General features: G+C 39.8%; 1 protein-coding gene across 3 annotated transcripts in view; it reads right to left on the minus strand.

The window, feature by feature from the left end:
• Positions 1-18183, minus strand: part of SLC26A8 (solute carrier family 26 member 8) — an 85471-nt gene that overhangs the window by 23420 nt on the left and 43868 nt on the right. For all 3 annotated transcript variants that reach the window (XM_086706687.1, XM_025925743.2, XM_086706685.1), the window contains exons 8-10: positions 14566-14648; positions 3615-3762; positions 2209-2322 (exon numbers count right to left, since the gene is read on the minus strand). In XM_086706687.1, the coding sequence (XP_086562813.1) occupies positions 2209-2322; positions 3615-3762; positions 14566-14648 (345 nt within the window). The remainder of the gene's footprint in view (positions 1-2208; positions 2323-3614; positions 3763-14565; positions 14649-18183) is intronic.

An 18183-nucleotide genomic window follows, 5' to 3' on the forward strand; every position in this document is an offset into this window, starting at 1 on the left:
AAGCGAGGGTGTTCTCAGGCAAAGTGACTCAAAAATCCCCCGAGAGAAGAGATAGAGAGAGCATCGGCCGCTGTGAGATGAAGAAGACAAAATGAATCTCAGGGGCCTCTGCTTGTCCAAATCGGAAGGGTGGAGGCTGGGTAGCTCCAATGCCTCCAGGGCTGGGGGCCAGCAGCGTTCTCTGCTTAAACTGGCGATTTACCCGATTTACCAGGCTCTCAGGGAAGGACTTAACCAGCATTCCTAGAAGAATGCCCCAACGTGAAGTGTCACAGCCCCGCAGGGACATATCATTGGTAGGGGAATGTGCTGCACAGGAGAACAGTGTAGCAGCAGAAAACAGAATGAGAGCCACAGGCTGCCTTTGAAGCAGGCACTTTGTCTGACAGGCTAAAGGCAACTCTGAGGCTGAACTGAAGCCCTTCTTCCTTCCAGCTATCTCTACATCTCCTAACCCTCTTTCAATAATCCATGAAAATCCACTTCCTCCCTCATTCTCCTTCTTGTAATATTTATGGCACTTTTTATTTATGAGGCTTATTCTGCACTTAATGTTACTTGCCGTGTGATTTAATTTTTTCCACCTGTGTGCCTTTTTTTCTCCCCAAATGTATGTCATGCTTATATACCAAATAAACGAAGCATGTTGTCAAAGTTAGTGGGGACTGGGGCGCCTGGGTGGCTCAGTCGGTTGAGCGTCCGACTTCGGCTCAGGTCATGATCTCGCGGTCTCTGAGTTCGAGCCCCCCGTCGGGCTCTGTGCTGACAGCTCAGAGCCTGGAGCCTGCTTCAGATTCTGTGTCTCCCTCTCTCTCTCTGCCCCTCCCCCACTCATGCTTTGTCTCTCTCTCTCTCTCTCTCTCTCTCTCTCTGTCAAAAATAAATAAACCTTAAAAAGTTAGTGGGGACTAATATCTGGGAACACCATTTCTACTTCTTATCATGAAATCCTCTCGTATGGATGTCAATGTTTTTGCACACTTGCACAGAATATTCTTCTTTTCTCCATAGCCCAAGTTCCTTCTTTCCATCAAACGGGAGTGGAAAAGAGGTATACCTTCAAGGCCAGCATGTCTGGCAGAAGCTTTATGACAAAACTCAGTCCACGTGAAGTGATAGGACACGATCTTACTCTAGACCCAAGATCCCGCCCCTTCTGACTTTTATTGGCTTTCACCTTATATTTCACCTCTATTTACCTATGGACTGGGACACTTTGTCTTCCCCCCCACCCCAATGCAAATTTAGTGTCCATTCGTCTGACACTTCCGTTTCTGACCATCGCTGTACCTTTCTACCACATGTCTGTGGCCTAAGCTTCTTGTTGACCTCTGTTGTTATTTCTCTGCCTTCTGAGTCCTAACCCATTCCCTGGGCTTACTCCAGTTTTGATTCTGAGAGTTCTTTGACATTTCATCATGCTACATAGCTGAGCTGGGACATATCCCATGTTGTAGAGCTGGAACTTTAATCTAGTTAGTTCAGAACCTGTGAACATTGGACTTATAAAATATCATGCCTGCAATTAGACAGAGTTCACCTTTAGAGCCTTCTCGGCTGGCATTCTCCCTCTCCCTCTTCTTCTCCCTCTCCCTCTCCCCTCTGCCCCACACATTTAGTTTACTAATTCGGAGCACCTGAAGAAAATCTGACTTGGATAATTTTCTCATATTCAAAGGCAGAACGGTCATAAAGTCTCTAGGCTCATCTAGACAAAGGCCTTACTCTCTCTCATGAAAGGCTCTTGTCATGCCCCTTGAGGAAGCTAGGGAAGTTTCTAGTTCTGGAGCTAGGATGGGGAGAGTTGTATTATTACTTCCCCAGACTAGGACCGGGAATATACCCTTCCATAGAAAGCAATGTTAATAGGTGATGGTTAGTTTACCTGAAATACTATTCTTTGGGGGTATGCTACATGGAAAATAGGTTTCTACAGACTAATCCATAGAAACCACTAAAATAGAATAATATTTCTATAGAAAATGACTTTCGAGTTCAACGTTGACAAATAGCTTTTAAGACAAAAAAAAAATCTAAGCAAAAAATTAGGCAAGTGTGAAATCCAGGTTCCTCCAAGAGATCTTGCCTAACAAACATAACATTAAAGCAGCAACATGATTAAACTAAGAAAATCCCCTTCTGGGAATATACATGTGAATAGATATAAATATGCTTTTATATTAGGAAGAAGATTCTATTTCAACATACCTGTTGTCTTCCTCCAGACTTATCTTGGATAATAGTCCTGACAACAGCACCAGTAAACACGCAAGATCTGAAAAATGAGCTGACGACATTGCAGAGGCCGATGGCTATTAAATCCTGGAAAGACATGGCAAACGTGTTAGGCCCGCTGTTTGTTGAAGAAGGCAGACTTGGGTTTGATCTAAAGACACACCATCCATTTCCTATGTACGAAGACAGGATTGTTTACTTCACTTCAAACAACACAGAAATATTTCGTTTTTAAAAAAATGTTTATTTTTGAGAGAGACAGTGTGAGAGAGCACGAGCAGGGGAGGGGTAGAGAGAGGGAAGGACACAGAATGTGAAGCAGGCTCCAGGCTCTGAGCTGTCAGAGTGGCACCGAACATGGGGTTGCACCTTGCCAACTGCGGGATCATGACCTGAGCTGAAGTCAGACGCTTAACCAGCTGTGCCACGCAGGCGCCCCGGAAATACTCTTACAAAGAACAAAAGGATGGCAAATCTGATTTCCGGATTAACTTGAATCTTCATTTTAGCTACCCATCCTAAGAAAAGCACTTTTTCAAAGTGAGAAATGAAATTTTTGTCTTATTATTCCCTTTCACTGGGACTTCGGATGACAGGAGGAAACATAATACTAATTTTTCTCCCTTCCTTCCACACTATCTTAAAATCAAAGTGGGACAACTCTTTCTTCCACATTTCTCTTTTGAGTTCTAGGAAAAGGGCCAAACTCAGAATAGTTGGGAGATAAAAAAACAAAAAAAAAAACACACACACCAAGGACTGTTTCTGGGAGACCAATTTAATTATGCTAGTAGCCTGGCTTTGATATTCCCTAGCATTTCTTATCGCACCTCGGTATGTGGTTGACTCCTAAGAACTTGGAAAGGAGGATGAAATTAAGAGGACAGGAATTCTGCTAGCTTAACAACATGATGCCATATGTTATCTTCTTGCCTCCCCACACCATAGCTGTTCTGGGCGAATAACACTCATGTTAATTTAAGTGGCTTCAAAGTTAAGTGTGCCATGCTTCTCAAAAATCCTTTGGTAATTATAATTCAAATTTTGGTCTCACTGACTCTCTAGTTACAAAAGAATGCAGTCTTGGGGCACCTGGGTGGCTCAGTCTGTTAAGTGGTTAAGCTAAGCGTCAGACTTTGGCTTAGGTCATGATCTCACGGTTCATGGATTCGAGCCCCACATGGGGGCAGGGGGCTCAGAGCCTGGAGCCTGTTTCGGATTCTGTGTCTCCCTCTCTCTCTGCCCCTCCCCCACTCATGCTCTGTCTCTCTCAAAGATAAACATTAAAAAAAATTCAATCTTCATGTTGACAGGAGGCTCAGATTGGAGAACAAAGACTTAAGGGTCAGAGGAAATAACAGAAATGCCTCTCATCTCACCTGGTTGGAATTAACACGGTAGTTATGGCGACTGGCAACCTTCTTGCCCACAAATACCAGCAGAGAGGAGCTCACTAAAGCTAAGGAGAAGGCTTCTAAAATTAATTCAGGAAGAATGTTCAAATCTGGCATCACAGGAAACAGGAAGCTGGAATAAAATGGTGGAATTATTCCTAGAAAGCAGGAACCATTTATTGGCTCCTTCCCCACTCCAGCCTTATCATGTGGGGCAGGCAGGCCTGACCCTTTTTTGAAACTAACAATAAGAGGGGCGCCGGGCTGGCTCAGTGAGTTGAGCGTCTTCGGCCTCTTAATTTCGGCTCAGATCATGATCTCAGGGTTGTGAGATGGAGCCCTGCGTTGGGCTCCGTCCTGAGCCTGCAGCCCGCTTCAGATTCTCCCTCTCTCTCTGCCCCTCCCCTGCTGGCATGCACGCACTGTCTCTCTCTCAAAAAAAAAAAAGGTAATAACAACAAAAGATAGAAGAGTACTGAGGCAGCAGCCTGCCCAAACTGCCGGGAAACCCAGCCAGGTTACAAAAGCCACTGAGAGAACACTTGCTATCTTCCAGTTCGACATTCTTGCCATGTAGCAATAGCAACAAATAGGATAGGCAAACCACAAAGACTGACAGAAAATGGCCCCACCTACACTGTTAGAGACCATACCAGTGGATAAACAACAGGCAGATACCACATATAAGATGGTTTGGAGCCAAAACCCCAATGAATCCCCTTCTATTCACACTCAAATCTTTTAGGGTATAATTTTATGTACATTTTTTACATCTTTACCTCTTTTATATAAATTACTTCCAATTCTACTTACACCTTCCCCCCTATAGTTTTCTCCCCCTCATTTCTTTTCAGTGTGGTACATATGCATTGCAAGAAATCCACCATCTTATCCATTTTTAAGTGTGCCCTCCAGTGGTGTTAAATACACTCGGAACGCGCAACCGTCTCCACCATCCACGCTGTCACTCTTTTCACCTTGTAAAACTGAAACCCTATTAATCCAGTTAACCAATAACTCTCCATTTCCTCCTCCTCCAGCCCTGGCAACTACCATTCTCCCTTCTGTCTTGATGATTTGGACTACCCTAAGCACCTCATGTAAGTGGAATCATACAGGGTTTGTCTTCTTGTGACTGGTTTAGTCCACTCAGCATAAAGTCCTCAAGGTCAACCATGTTGTAGCATATGTCAGAATTTCCTTCCTTTTCAAGGCTGAATGATATGTATATATATTTTGCTTATCCATTCATCGTTGAATTATGAATTCTTCCACATTTTAGTTATTGTGAATAATGCTGCTATGAGCATGGGTTCATGAATATCTATTCAAGACCCTGCTTTCAATTTTGTGGGGTATATATCCAGAAGTAGAATTGCTGGATCATCTGGTAATTCTGTTTAATTTTTTGAGGAACCACCATATTGCTTTCCACAGTGGCTGTACCATTTTATATTTCTACTAATAGTGCACAAAGAAATCTACATCCTCACCAACTTTTGTTATTTTCTGTCTTAGATGCACACACACACACTGGTATAGGTATATGTATATATGCGCATATATATGTATGTGTATGTGTGTGCGTATGCACATACACAGTAGCCATCCTAATGGGGATGAGGTAGTATCTCACTATAGTTTCAGTTTGCATTTCCCAAATAATTAGTAATATTGTGTCTTATCATGTGCTTATATTTGTGAAGATTTTTGTATCACTGATCATCAATGTTCCTAAGTTTTCTTTTCTTGTAGTGTTTTTGTCTGGCTTTGGTATCAGGGTAATGCTGGCCTCATAGAATGTGTTGGAAAGAGTTTCCTCCTCTTCAATATTTTGGAAAAGTTTGAACAGTTCTTTAATGCTTGGTAGAATTCGCCAATGAAACCATCAGGGTCAGGATTTTTCTTTGTCAGGATATTTTTGATAACTGGTTCAATCCTTACTAGTTATAGGTCTATTCAGACTTTTTTTTCTTCATGATTTAGTCTTGGTAGATTTTGTGTTTCTAGGAACTTTCCATTTCATCTAGGTTATCAAATTTGTTGGCACACAGTAATAGTACTCTGTTATAGTCATCTTTATTCTGTAGTTATCTTTATTTCTGTAGAATTGGTAGTAATATCCTCATTTTAATTTCTGATTTGATCTTTTCCCTTTTTGTCTTAGAGCATCTAGCTAAAGGTTTGTCAGTTGTGTTGATTTTTTTAATGAACCGACTTGGTTTCATTGATTTCCTCTATTGTCTTTCTATTCTCTATTTCATCTATTTCCGCTCTTACCTTTGTTTCCTTCCTTCTGCTAGCTTTAGGTTTAGTTCATTCTTATTTTTCTACTTCCTTGAGTTGTAAAGTTGGGTTGTTGATTTGAGACCTTGCTTGTTGGTTTATTTTTAAAATGCAAGCATTTATGGCTATAAATTTACCCCTTGGCACTGTTTTTTGTGTATTGTATGTTGTGGTATGTTGTGTTTTTGTTTCCATGTATCTCTGTATTTTCTAACTTCTCCTGTGACTTCATTGATCTATTGATTAAGAGTGTGTTAATTTCCACAAATTTGTGAATTTTCATGTTTTACTTTTGTTATTGATTTCTAACTTCATCTCATCGTGGTCAGAGAAAATACTTTGTACAATATCTATCTTTTATAATCTATTGAGACTTAGGGCCCCTGGCTGGCTCAGTCAATGGAGCATGTGATTCTTGATCCCCAGGTTGTGAATTCAAGCCCCACATTGGGTATAGATAGAGATTGCTTAATAATAAAATCTTTAAAAAAATTTTTTTAGGGGCACCTGGGTGGCTCAGTCAGTTAATTGTCCAACTTCGGTTCAGGTCATGATCTTGGGGTTCATGGGTTCAAGCCCCGCGTCAGGCTCTATGCTGACAGCCTGGAGCCTGCTTTGGATTCTATGTCTCCCTTTCTCTCTGCCCCTCCCCCATTCATGCTCTCTCCCTCTCTCTCTCTCTCTCTCTCTCTCTCTCTCTCTCTCAAAAATAAAACATTAAAAAAATTTTTTTTTAATTTTTAAATCTATTGAGACTTAATCTGTGACCTAATGTGTGGTCTATCCTGGAAAGTAGCCCATGTGCACTTGAGAAGAATATGTATGCTGTTGTTCAGTACAATGTTCTGTGTATGTCTGTTAGATCTGATTGGTCTATTATGTGTTGGTTAGGACCTGTCTCCTTACTTATCTTCTGCCGGGGTGTTCTATCTATTACTGAGAGTGGGGTATTGAAGTCACCAACTGTTATTGTAGAACTGTCTATTTCTTCCTTCAATTCTGTCCTTTTTTGCTTCATGTATTTTGACCGTTTGTCATTAGCTGTGTAAATGTTCATAACTGCTTAATAATTATTGGATTATTTATAGCATACAAATAATTGGTTTGTTTATAACATATAATGTCCTTCTTTGTCTCTTGTAAACTTTTTAAACTTAAAGCCTGCTTTGTCTTATATTTGTATACCCACTTCTGTTCTCTTTTGGTTACCATATCTTTTCTCATTCTTTCACTTTTAATCTATTTGTGTCTGTGGATCTAAAGCACTTCTCTCTCTTTTTTTTAAATGTTTATTTATTTATTTTGAGAGAGAGAGAGAAAGCAAGAGAGAGAGAGCAAGGGAGGAGCAGAGAGAGAGGGGAGAGAGAGAATCCCAAGCGGGCTCTGTGCTGTCAGTGGAGAGCCTGACACAGGGCTTGAGCCCACCAACTGTAAGATCATGACCTGAGCTGAAATCAAGAGTCAGACGCTGAAATCAAGAGTCTCTTACAGATAGCATATAGTTGGATGATGTGTTTTATCCAATCTTCCAATCTCTCTTTTGACTGGAGAGTTTAATCCATTTACATTTAAAGTAATTACTGATATGAAGGGACTTCTGTTATTTTGCTATTTGTTTTCTATACGTCTTATAGTTTTATATGTCCTTCATTTCCTGCATTATTATCTTCTTTTGTGTTTAGTTGATTTTTTTTGTAGTGAAATGTTTAAATTCCTTTCTAATTTCCTTTTGTATATATTCTATAACTATTTTCTTTGTGGTCACCATGGGGGTTACATTTAACATCCTAAAGTTATAACACTCTAGTTTGAATTTACACCAGCTTAGCTTCAATAATGTACAAAAACTCTGCTCCTTTACAGCTCTATTCATACCCTTTTCTGTTACTGATGTCACAAAATTATACCTTTATACATTGTATACCTCAAAACATAAACTAGTGATTTTTTTAAATGCACTGGTCTCTTAAATTATGTAAAAAATAAAATGTTGAATTACAAACCATTGTTAATAATACTAGCTTTTATAATTTTCCAATATTTACCTATACTGAGACCTTTATTTCTCCATACAGCTTTAAGTTACTGTAAATTATCCTTTCATTTTACCCTGAAGAACTCCCTTGAGTATATCTTCCAAGGCAGGTCCAGTGGTAATAAACTCGCTTAGCTTTTATTTATCTGAGAATGATTTAACTTTTTTACTTTTGAAGGAAAATTTTGCTGGATATAGGATTCTTGGTTGATGGTTTTTTTTTTTTTTTCTTTTAGCACTTTGTTGGCCCACTGCATTCTGGCCTCCAGAGTTTCTGACGAGAAGTCTCTCATTACTTTATTGATAAGCCCTTATGTAAGAGTCACTTCTCTTTTCCTTTTCAAGATTCTCTTTGTCTTTTGAAGTTTGATTATATATCTAGGTATGGGTCTCTTTGAGTTCCTCTTACTAGGAATTTGTTAGAGTTACACGTTTACACTCATGTTTTTAAATCAAGTTTGGGAAGTTTTCAGCCATTATTTCTTCAAATGTTGTTCTCATCCCTTTCTTTCTCTCTTCTCCTTCTGAGTCTCCCACTGAGTGTGTGTTGCTCTGCCTGATGGTGTCCCATAAGTCCCTAAAATTCTGTTCATTTTTCTCTAATCTTTTTTCCTTCTGTTCCTTAGACTCAATAATTTCCATTATCTTATCCTCAAGTTCACTGATTTTTCCTTCTGACTGTTCAAATCTGCTTTTGAATCTCTCTAGTGAATTTTTCCTTTCAGTTATTGTGCTTCTAAGCCCCATAACTTCTTTTTGGTTTCTTTTAAGTTTGCTATTTCTTTTTTGATATTTCCATTTTGTTCATACATTGTTTTCTTTACTTTCTCTACATTTTCCTTTAGTTCTTTAAGTATCTTTAAGACAATTGTTTTCAAGTCTTTGTCTAGTAGATCTGCCATCAAGTCTTTTTCAGGACAATTTCTGTTGTTGTTGTTTTCATTTTAATGAGCCATACTTCCTGTTCCTTTATCTGCCTTGACATTTTTGTTGAACATTGGATATTTGAATCTAATAATGTAGTACCTCTGGAAATCAGATTCTCCCCGTTCCTAGGGTTTGTTGTTTTTTGTTATTGTTGTTGTTGGCTGTTTTTGTGTCAAGGATAAGACTTCAGTTGAAGAAAACGTTAAACTTAAGGTTTTCTCAGGTCTTTTCTGAGCCTGTTCCTTTCTCCAGGCATGTGTGGTTATTTTCTAATTTTCCCTGTAAGTGCAGGTATTTTTTAATGTCCTAATCTTTAATGTATGACTTCCAAAAGGGGAGAAAAAGAAAAAAAATGAAGAAGAAAAAATGGGGTGCCAGTCCTTTAAATCCCTTGGAAGTCACTTTTGCCAGAGGGGGAGGGACTTGAAACAGTGGGAGTGAGGTGCAACAACAATGACTGCTCACCTTGTTGTCTGCACCTTTGTGACCAGAAGGAGCAAATTGGAACCTTTGTGCATTATTGGCAGGAAAGTAAATGGTGCAGTGTGGAGGGTAGTTTGGTAACTCCTCAACAAGTTCAACATAGAGTTACCATATGACTCAGCAAATCTACTTCTAGGTATATCTTCAAAAGGAAAGAAAACAGGTACTCAAAGAAAAACTTGGCACCTGAATGTTCATAGGAGCACTACTCATAATAACCAAAAGCTGGAAATAACTGAAATGTCCATCAACTGATGAACTGATTAACAAAATGTGGTATATCCATATATACCATAAGTATACTGTTCAGCCATAAGTAGGAATGATCCATGGTACAATATGGATGGATCTTGAGAACATTATGCTCAGTGAAGGAGGCCAGAGTCAAAAGGCCACATATTTTATGATTCCAGAATAGGCAAATCCTTAGGTAGAAAATAGATTGAGTGGCACCTGGCTGGCTCAGTAGGTAGAACATGTGACTCTTGAATTTGGGGTTGTGAGTTCAAGTCCCACATGTGGTGTGGAGTTTACTTAAAATAAAAGAAAAAAAAAAGTAGATAAAGTAGTAGCCAAGGGCTAAGGAGAGGGACAAATGGGACAGGGTTTCTTTTTGGGGGTGATAAAATATTTTGAAATTAGATGGTGATGATGGTTGTACCACTTTGAGCATATACTAAAATCCACAAAAGTGTACACTTTAAAATGGTGAATTTTATGGTATATAAATTATATATTAATAATGCTGTTTACTAAAACAAGATAGTAAGAGAACATAAATAACTTTTTACCAATATATTTGACAACTTAGATTAAATGGGCAAATTTGTTCAATCACCAGGGAGCCTGGGTGGCTCAGTCTGTTAAGCATCTGACTCTTGATTTCAGCTCAGGTCATGATCTCATGGTTTGTGAGATCAAACCCCTCACTGGGCTCTGTGCTGACAGCAGGCAGGCTGCTTAGGATTCTCTCTCTCCCTCTCTCTCTGACCCTCCCTTGCTCATACAGGCTCATGCTCTCTCTCTGTCTCAAAATACATAAATAAATAAACATTAAAAAAAATTCTGTGAGTCACAAAAACTAACAGTACTCTCAAGAAGAAATAGATAACCTGAATTATAGACAATGCTTATGTAATTTAATAATAATTGTACTTAATAGACTATTAAAAAATTAAATTTGTAGAAAAAAAATTAAATTTTTGGTTAAGAACCTTCCCACAATGAAAACTCCAGGCAGGCCTAAATATTTTCACTGATGAATTCTACCAAATATTTTAGAAATAAATAATGCCAATTCTATAGAAACTCTTCCAGAAATTAAAGACAAGAGAATACACCCCAATTCCTTTTATGATGTCTACAATACTCTGATACTAAAGCCAGATGCAGATATTACAAGAAAAGAAAACTCTCAGGACAATATTCTTCATATACATGAATGCAAAAATTCTTAACAACATCTTTGTGAATCAATATATAAAATGATAATACACGATTACCAAGTGAGGTTTATCTAAGGATGAAATGTTGGTTTAACACTCAAAAATAAATCATGACATTAACAGACTAAAAAAAGGAAAAGAAATTTTCACGATTTGGGGGCCAGTGTTATTTTCCCATAGATTCATAGAATAATCCTTTAAACTGAGTTTGGAAGCACAAATATGCTTTGGTTTCTATACCTCTAGGTTTATTTTCTAAGTAAAAAAAAAATCTTCTAAGTGTTTTAGATGAGATTTACTATTTGAAATGTTTATTCTTTTGATTATTTTTATCATTTCAACAAGACACAGTTTTATGACTCAAAATTGACTTCTAAAGTTTTGTGTAAAATCTAAATTCAGTAAAATGAGCGATGTATTACATACCACTTGGAAAAATTATTTTAAAATAAATTTTGTGATGTATTTTTAATCCTTTATCTAATTAAAATTTATTAGTTTATGCATTTTTAATTTCATTTTCCTTAAAGTAGGAAGCATCACTTAAAGTACTCAAAGCACTATCTCCTCCTGTTTTCCTATTTCATACCATTATTATGTACAGGAATCTAAATTCCTATTTTTGAATATCTTTCCCTTCACCATTTAACTATGTCTATGTTAGTTCCCTCTTTATTATATACTTATAACTTACAAGCACCTGGGTGTTTTCCAGGTAATGAGCTAGTTAGAAATATAACTAAATACTCAAAGGCAGTTAGATATTTAACCTTTTGTTAAATTTCCCCTTTATGTTCTTTTAAGAAGTTAGTTAAGAATGTGGCTGTTCCCCCCCCCCCACAAAAAAAAAAAAAAAAAAAAAAAAAAGAATGTGGCTGTCCCAGGAGCACCTGGGTGGCTCAGTCGGTTAAGCGTCTGACTCTTGATTTCAGCTCAGGTCATGATCTCACGGTTTTTGAGTTCTAGCCCCTCTGCACTGACAGTGCAGAGCCTGCTTGGGATTCTCTCTCTCCTTCTCTCTGCCCCTCCCCCCCTCAAAATAAATAAATAAACTTAAAAAAATATATACTGTGGCTGTCCCAAAGAAGTATACCGTAAATGAAATCTATTGCCTAAATCTATGTTAGTAAACCTTAAATATTTATGTTTTTTTCTTTTTGATGTTCTCTCACATTTAATTCTTTCTTAGCTTAGGTTAAAAGCGGACACGGACACAGAAAGAACTAACTTAAATTGTTCAATTTTTCTAATCTTTAGCAACTTTGGATAAATACATAATAAAAAGGGAAGTTTATGGGAATGCAAGCTGGTGTAGCTACTCTGGAAAACAGTATGGAGGTTCCTCAGAAAACTAAAAATAGAACTACCCTATGACCCAGCAATTGCACCACTAGGCATTTACCCACGGGATACAGGTGTGCTGTTTAGAAGGGACACATGCACCCCCATGTTTATAGCAGCACTATCAACAGTAGCCAAAGTATGGAAAGAGCCCAAATGTCCATCGATGGATGAATGGATAAAGAAGATGTGGTATATATATACAATGGAGTATTACTCAGCAATCAAAAAGAATGCAATCTTGTCATTTGCAACTATGTGGATGGAACTGGAGGGTATTATGTTAAGTGACATTAGTCAGAGAAAGACACAAACCATATTAATTCACTCATATGAAGACTTTAAGAGACAAAACAGATAACATAGGGGAAGGGAAACAAAAATAATATAACACAGGGAGGGGGACAAAACAGAAGAGACTCATAAATATGGAGAACAAACTGAGGGTTGCTGGAGGGGTGGTGGGAGGGGGATGGGCTAAATGGGTAAGGGGCACTAAGGAATCTATTCCTGAAATCATTGTTGCACTATATACTAACTAATTTGGATGTAAATTTGAAAAAATAAAAAATAAAATTAAAAAAATAAAGTGTATAAATGGTTATACATTACAATAAAAAAAAGGGAAGTTCAAAGCAATACCTAAAATTACATTTTGAAATGCTCACTTGTCTATCTATACTCTGAATCTTAGGATAAAACATAAGCAAAAGTTGACTGTGTGGTTGTTAAGTCATCAATAACAGAAGCATACTGAGTGTGTATGATAGAGTGATTATAATCATAAATTTTGGAATTAAAGAGAAATGGGTTCAAAAGTAGCTCTGCCCTTGACCGACTGTGATCACGGACAAGTAATTTAAATTTGGTAAGCCTCAGTTTCCTCAGCCATAAAAAGGAGTACTGCTGTGAGGTGCAAATGAAATAAAATAATTATGCAAAACATCGGTCTTATTGTTGTTATTGTTATTTTTTTCAGTCTTATTTACCATTGCACTTCCTGGTGCCTCGGTGGTCTGCTCACATTTTTTTTTTTTTTAATTTTTTTTTTTCAATGTTTATTTATTTTTGGGACAGAGAGAGACAGAGCATGAACGGGGGAGGGGCAGAGAGAGAGGGAGACACAGAATCGGAAACAGGCTCCAGGCTCCGAGCCATCAGCCCAGAGCCCGACGCGGGGCTCGAACTCACAGACCGCGAGATCGTGACCTGGCTGAAGTCGGACGCTTAACCGACTGCGCCACCCAGGCGCCCCCACATTTTTTTTTTAATTGAACAGAATTTCAAGTGACTTAGTCATCATCAGATTTCACGGAGAACTAACTGGTAGGACATGAGACTAATCCAATCTGCTTTCATCAAAGTAGCCTACGTTGTGTTATCCTGGAGTCTGCCAGACTCGCGGACTCTGCAGTATTCCTTACTGAACAGCCTTAGGAAATGAACGATGCTCTTCCAGAGCCTGCCTGTGGGTGGAGAAACTGCAGCGTAGCTCCTTCCTTAGCCAAAGTGATTCATCCGATCAAGGTTACGAGGTGTTCCCTGTTGGTCGAGTGGTTAGGATCCAGCGCTCGCATCTGATCAGGGTTACGGAAATTAAACTTTCTTTTTTTTTTTTTTTTTTAATTTTTTTTTTCAACATTTATTTATTTTTGGGACAGAGAGAGACAGAGCATGAACGGGCGAGGGGCAGAGAGAGAGGGAGACACAGAATCGGAAACAGGCTCCAGGCTCTGAGCCATCAGCCCAGAGCCCGACGCGGGGCTCGAACTCACAGACCGCGAGATCGTGACCTGGCTGAAGTCGGACGCTTAACCGACTGCGCCACCCAGGCGCCCCGGAAATTAAACTTTCTTAACAGAAGCAAGAGTGACGCATAGTCACCGGTAAGAATTATAATGTAAATTAATCGCAAGTCCTTAAGAACTGCATATGCCAGACTACTCGAAGATAGCTTCCTACACCAAGTAAGAAAATGTTTAAGGACCCCGATTCAGTCTAAGTGGGTGAAGACAGAAAGGAACACTCATCTCCTGAGCACTGAGCTCCAGGAGAGAGGCCAGGAAAAGAGGCATCTCTTGTCCCATCCTTGAGGGTTAGTTAGATGGGTACAGAGGTTGAGAAGGCTCATGATGTACTGCGGAAAAAACTTCGTGAATCTCTCTGGTTTCCAGCACATCCAACAGTTTCCTTGTGTAAGGAGACTGGCTCAACTATGAGAGTTAAGAGGCTGAGCAAAGACAAAACACAGGGTTGTCTTAGCCCATCCTCCTTCATGAGCTTCTGTATTCTAAAATGAATTTGAGCCCATTACCCAAATTTGACTGCTAGTGGAGACCATCAATCAGGCTGTCTGGTCAGAGGCTAAGCGAAGGTTAACACATAGGGAAAAGTAATCCTGAAAAGTGGAGTTACTGACCTATAAGGAATCATATCGATGAGCATCCTGCTGGTTTCTGTGGCTATGCTTATCTTGTTTGCAAATGCAGTGAAGCCAAGAATCTGTAGGGGTTAAAAAAAAAATGCATATGATCATCTAAATACTATGTTTTGCTTCTAGGAGTAGAGCTTATAGCCTCTGGCAAGACAGGGAATGAGATATGTGGCACTCCCTACACATGAAGGTTGGAGAGAGAGTCAGGCCAGGTCCGTGGAGCAGGCATGGCAGAAATCCTCTCTGGCTCTTGGTTCCCGAACCTCTTGTTAGCACTGTAGCCGGAATGAAAAGCAAATTCAGCCTTGGTCTCTGACATAACAATGGGAACAAATGGATGTCCTCACCAACCTTAAACATCTGGACCCAATATAAACATGTTTTCAGGTAATAGCTACACAAAGGCCTCAGGTGTGAAAGTTTTTAGATCTAGGTACTCTGTGTCAATATAAAGAATCCGTTGGGGGATTGTTGAGGTATACTGAGAATCATTACTGACTAACCCACTAACCCTTAATAATAAATAATGGAGCAGCGTTTGACAGCACAAAGAAAAAGTCTTCAGCAAAGCAATTACTTGCCTTTTTTTTTTTTAATCCCCCTTTCATTTCCTCCTAAAATGGCAAGTCTCCCTTCCATTTCAACAAGCAGGAAAATAGACAACCCAGCAGCTGTGACACCTTATAGAGACCTCACACCAAAGCAAATCAAGCCAGTGACGGTAGAACTCAACACCTAGGTCTTAGAATAATAAATATGGAGCTGCTTTACCCCATTTTCCCTACCAACACATAAATCTGCTCTGCAAGTTCAACCAGACAGCAAGCAGGATCGCAATTGGTTTGCCTGTGATGCTGTGATCTGATGAAAACACCGGGGAACCCTACAGATCGGAATGGAAAGAAGAATCTGGATCATAGCCTGAGTCAGAGAAGAGTTTTGTTCTTTACCTAGTTAAGGGACAGGAAGTGTACACACTGGCCAAGGAACTCTTTTATTTCCGATGTAAGGTAGTATTGGCTTATAAAGGAACACAGAGAAAATATGAAAAATTAAAAAGCAGAAACAAATCACCCAAAGACAGCTATTTTGATGCTTTCTTGGTGTTTGCCGTACAACTTACATAAACACATCCACAAATACACACACATATACATATATGTAAATTATGAACCTAAAATATGCATCATCTCTTATAGCTATAGGATTCTTGAATTATTTATCAGTGTATTCTACCTGGGTCCCAGATATTGCCTTGAAACTTTCCCTTACTGTTTGACGCTACTGTGTTAAGGACAGACTGGTGGGTGTTCTTCCTCCAGCACATCCAGACAGTAGTGTCTTGGTGGGTGCTGTAAGAAGCTTTTTATACCCTCAGGCAGAACAGCTCTCACCCTCCCTCTCCCATTTTCTTCACTGCCAGGGGAAACATGGAGGTCTTTCCCCAGTTCGAAATGATATCTCTAACCCTTGCTCCTTGGCAGAAAGTGTTCCCAATCACTTGACTTGACATAAGTATACGGAATGCATTGCAGGCTTTGGTAACCTTTGAGTATAAAGTAGGTCACAAAAAAGTTTAAGGTCTCAACTGCAACAATTCTTTTTTTTTAATGTTTTTTTTTTAAATTTTTTAAACGTTTATTCATTTTTGAAACAGAGAGAGACAGAGCATGAATGGGGGAGGGTCAGGGAAAGAGGGAGACACAGAACCTGAAACAGGCTCCAGGCTCCGAGCTGTCAGCACAGAGCCCGACGCGGGGCTCGAACCCATGGACCGCGAGATCATGACCTGAGCCGAAGTCAGCCGCTTAACCGACTGAGCCACCCAGGCGTCCCTCAACTGCAACAATTCTAAGTCTCCACTGACTTTTACTGCTGGACCTCAGTTTCCTCCCCCACCTGACTCCACGGTGCATCCTAATCATTTACAGCGTTCCCCAAAGGAATGTCTTAACTGTGGCTCACAAACTAGTCTGTCAGCCATAGTCAACCACAGCACCCTCTATACTCATTGCCTTTCCTCGTAACTTAACATTCATTGCCTTTGAGGCTGCTTGAAGGAATGTCACTATGATTCCTGCTGTTGCTGTCTCTCAAGAGAGGGTTGATTTGGGGCACCTGGGTGGCTCAGTCAGTTGAGCATCCGATTCTTGATTTTAGCTCAGGTCATGATCCCAGGGTGGTGGGACCAAGCCCTGCGTTGGGCTCCACGCTGAGCGTGGAGCCTGTTTAAAATTCTCAATCTCTCTCTCTCTCTCTCCCTCTGAGCCCCTCCGCAATCACACTCTCTCTAAGATAAAAAAAAAAAAAAAAAAAGAGAGAGAGAGGGGTTTGATTTGTGACAACATGGATGAATTTGGAGGGTATTATGCTAAATGAAATAAGCCAGACAGAGAAAGACAAATACTGTATGGTATCCCTTATATGTGCAATCTAAAAACAAAAACAGGGCGCTTAGTTGGTTAAGCGTCTGACTTTGGCTCAGGTCATGATCTCACAGTTCGTGAGTTCGAGCCCTGTATCGAGCTTGCTGCCTGTCAGTGCAGAGCCAGCTTTGGATCCTCTGTCCCCCTCGCTCTCTGTCCCTCCCCCACTTGGGCTTTCTCAAGAATAAATACACATTTAAAAAATAAATAAGTAAAAACAAAAACAAAGCAGCCACACTCATAGAAACAGAAAGTAGAAAAGTGGTTGCCAGGAGCTGTGGGTGGGGGAAATGGGGAAAGTTTGATAAAAGCGTAGAAACATTCAGGTTTAAGATGAATAAGGTCTGAGGATCTAGTGGAAAGTATGGTGACAATAGTTGCTAACATTGCACTGTATAATTGAAATTTGCTAACGGTAGGGGGGCACCTGAGTGGCTCAGTCAGTTAGTTAAACGTTCAGGTTACGATCTCGAGAGGTTCGGGGGTGCGAGCCCCACATCAAAGTGTGGAGCCTGCTTGGGATTCTCTCTCTCTCTCTCAAAATAAATAAACTTTAAAAAAACAAATTGGCTAAGAGTCGAACGTAAATGTTCTCTCAGCACAGATGCACACACACGCAAGATAAATACGTGAGGTGATGGAAGTGTCCATTAACTAGATGGGTGAATCCTTTCACAATATATATGCACGTGCGATCACCACGATGTACGCTTTAAATCTCTTACCACTTTAGATGTCAATTATACCTCAATAAAGCTGAAATTAAAGAGAGAGAGAGAGAGAGAGAGAGAGAGAGAGGACTCATATCTGCGTCACAGATGCCATCTGCTGGTGACTCCAAAGCCTCAGCTGTGGTACTGGGAATATTTGCTCAAGGGTGCCAGAGCTGAGCTGGGTTCCGTGAAAAGGAGAGGTTGCCTGTGACCCTGCTCCTCATATTCCATGTGCACATTGTCCCCTGGGCTCTAGGGCACCATTATTTTTGCACAGTGATTGGGAAAGTCTCCTACAAAAGTAATCTTTCCGTTTCTGGACTTTGTGAATTAATAGCTTTTCAACTATTCCAAGGAAGGAAGAATATGCACGTCTCCAAGCAGTAGACGACAGTTATGAGATAGAGCTTGGTCTCAATTTCCAAAGCAATTCCCATCCTCTTTCAATCATGCAGAGTATAGAC

The sequence above is a fragment of the Puma concolor genome, chromosome B2, assembly GCF_028749965.1.
Source record: "Puma concolor isolate L17-30 chromosome B2, mPumCon1.1.hap2, whole genome shotgun sequence".
Taxonomy (NCBI): Eukaryota; Metazoa; Chordata; class Mammalia; order Carnivora; family Felidae; genus Puma; species Puma concolor.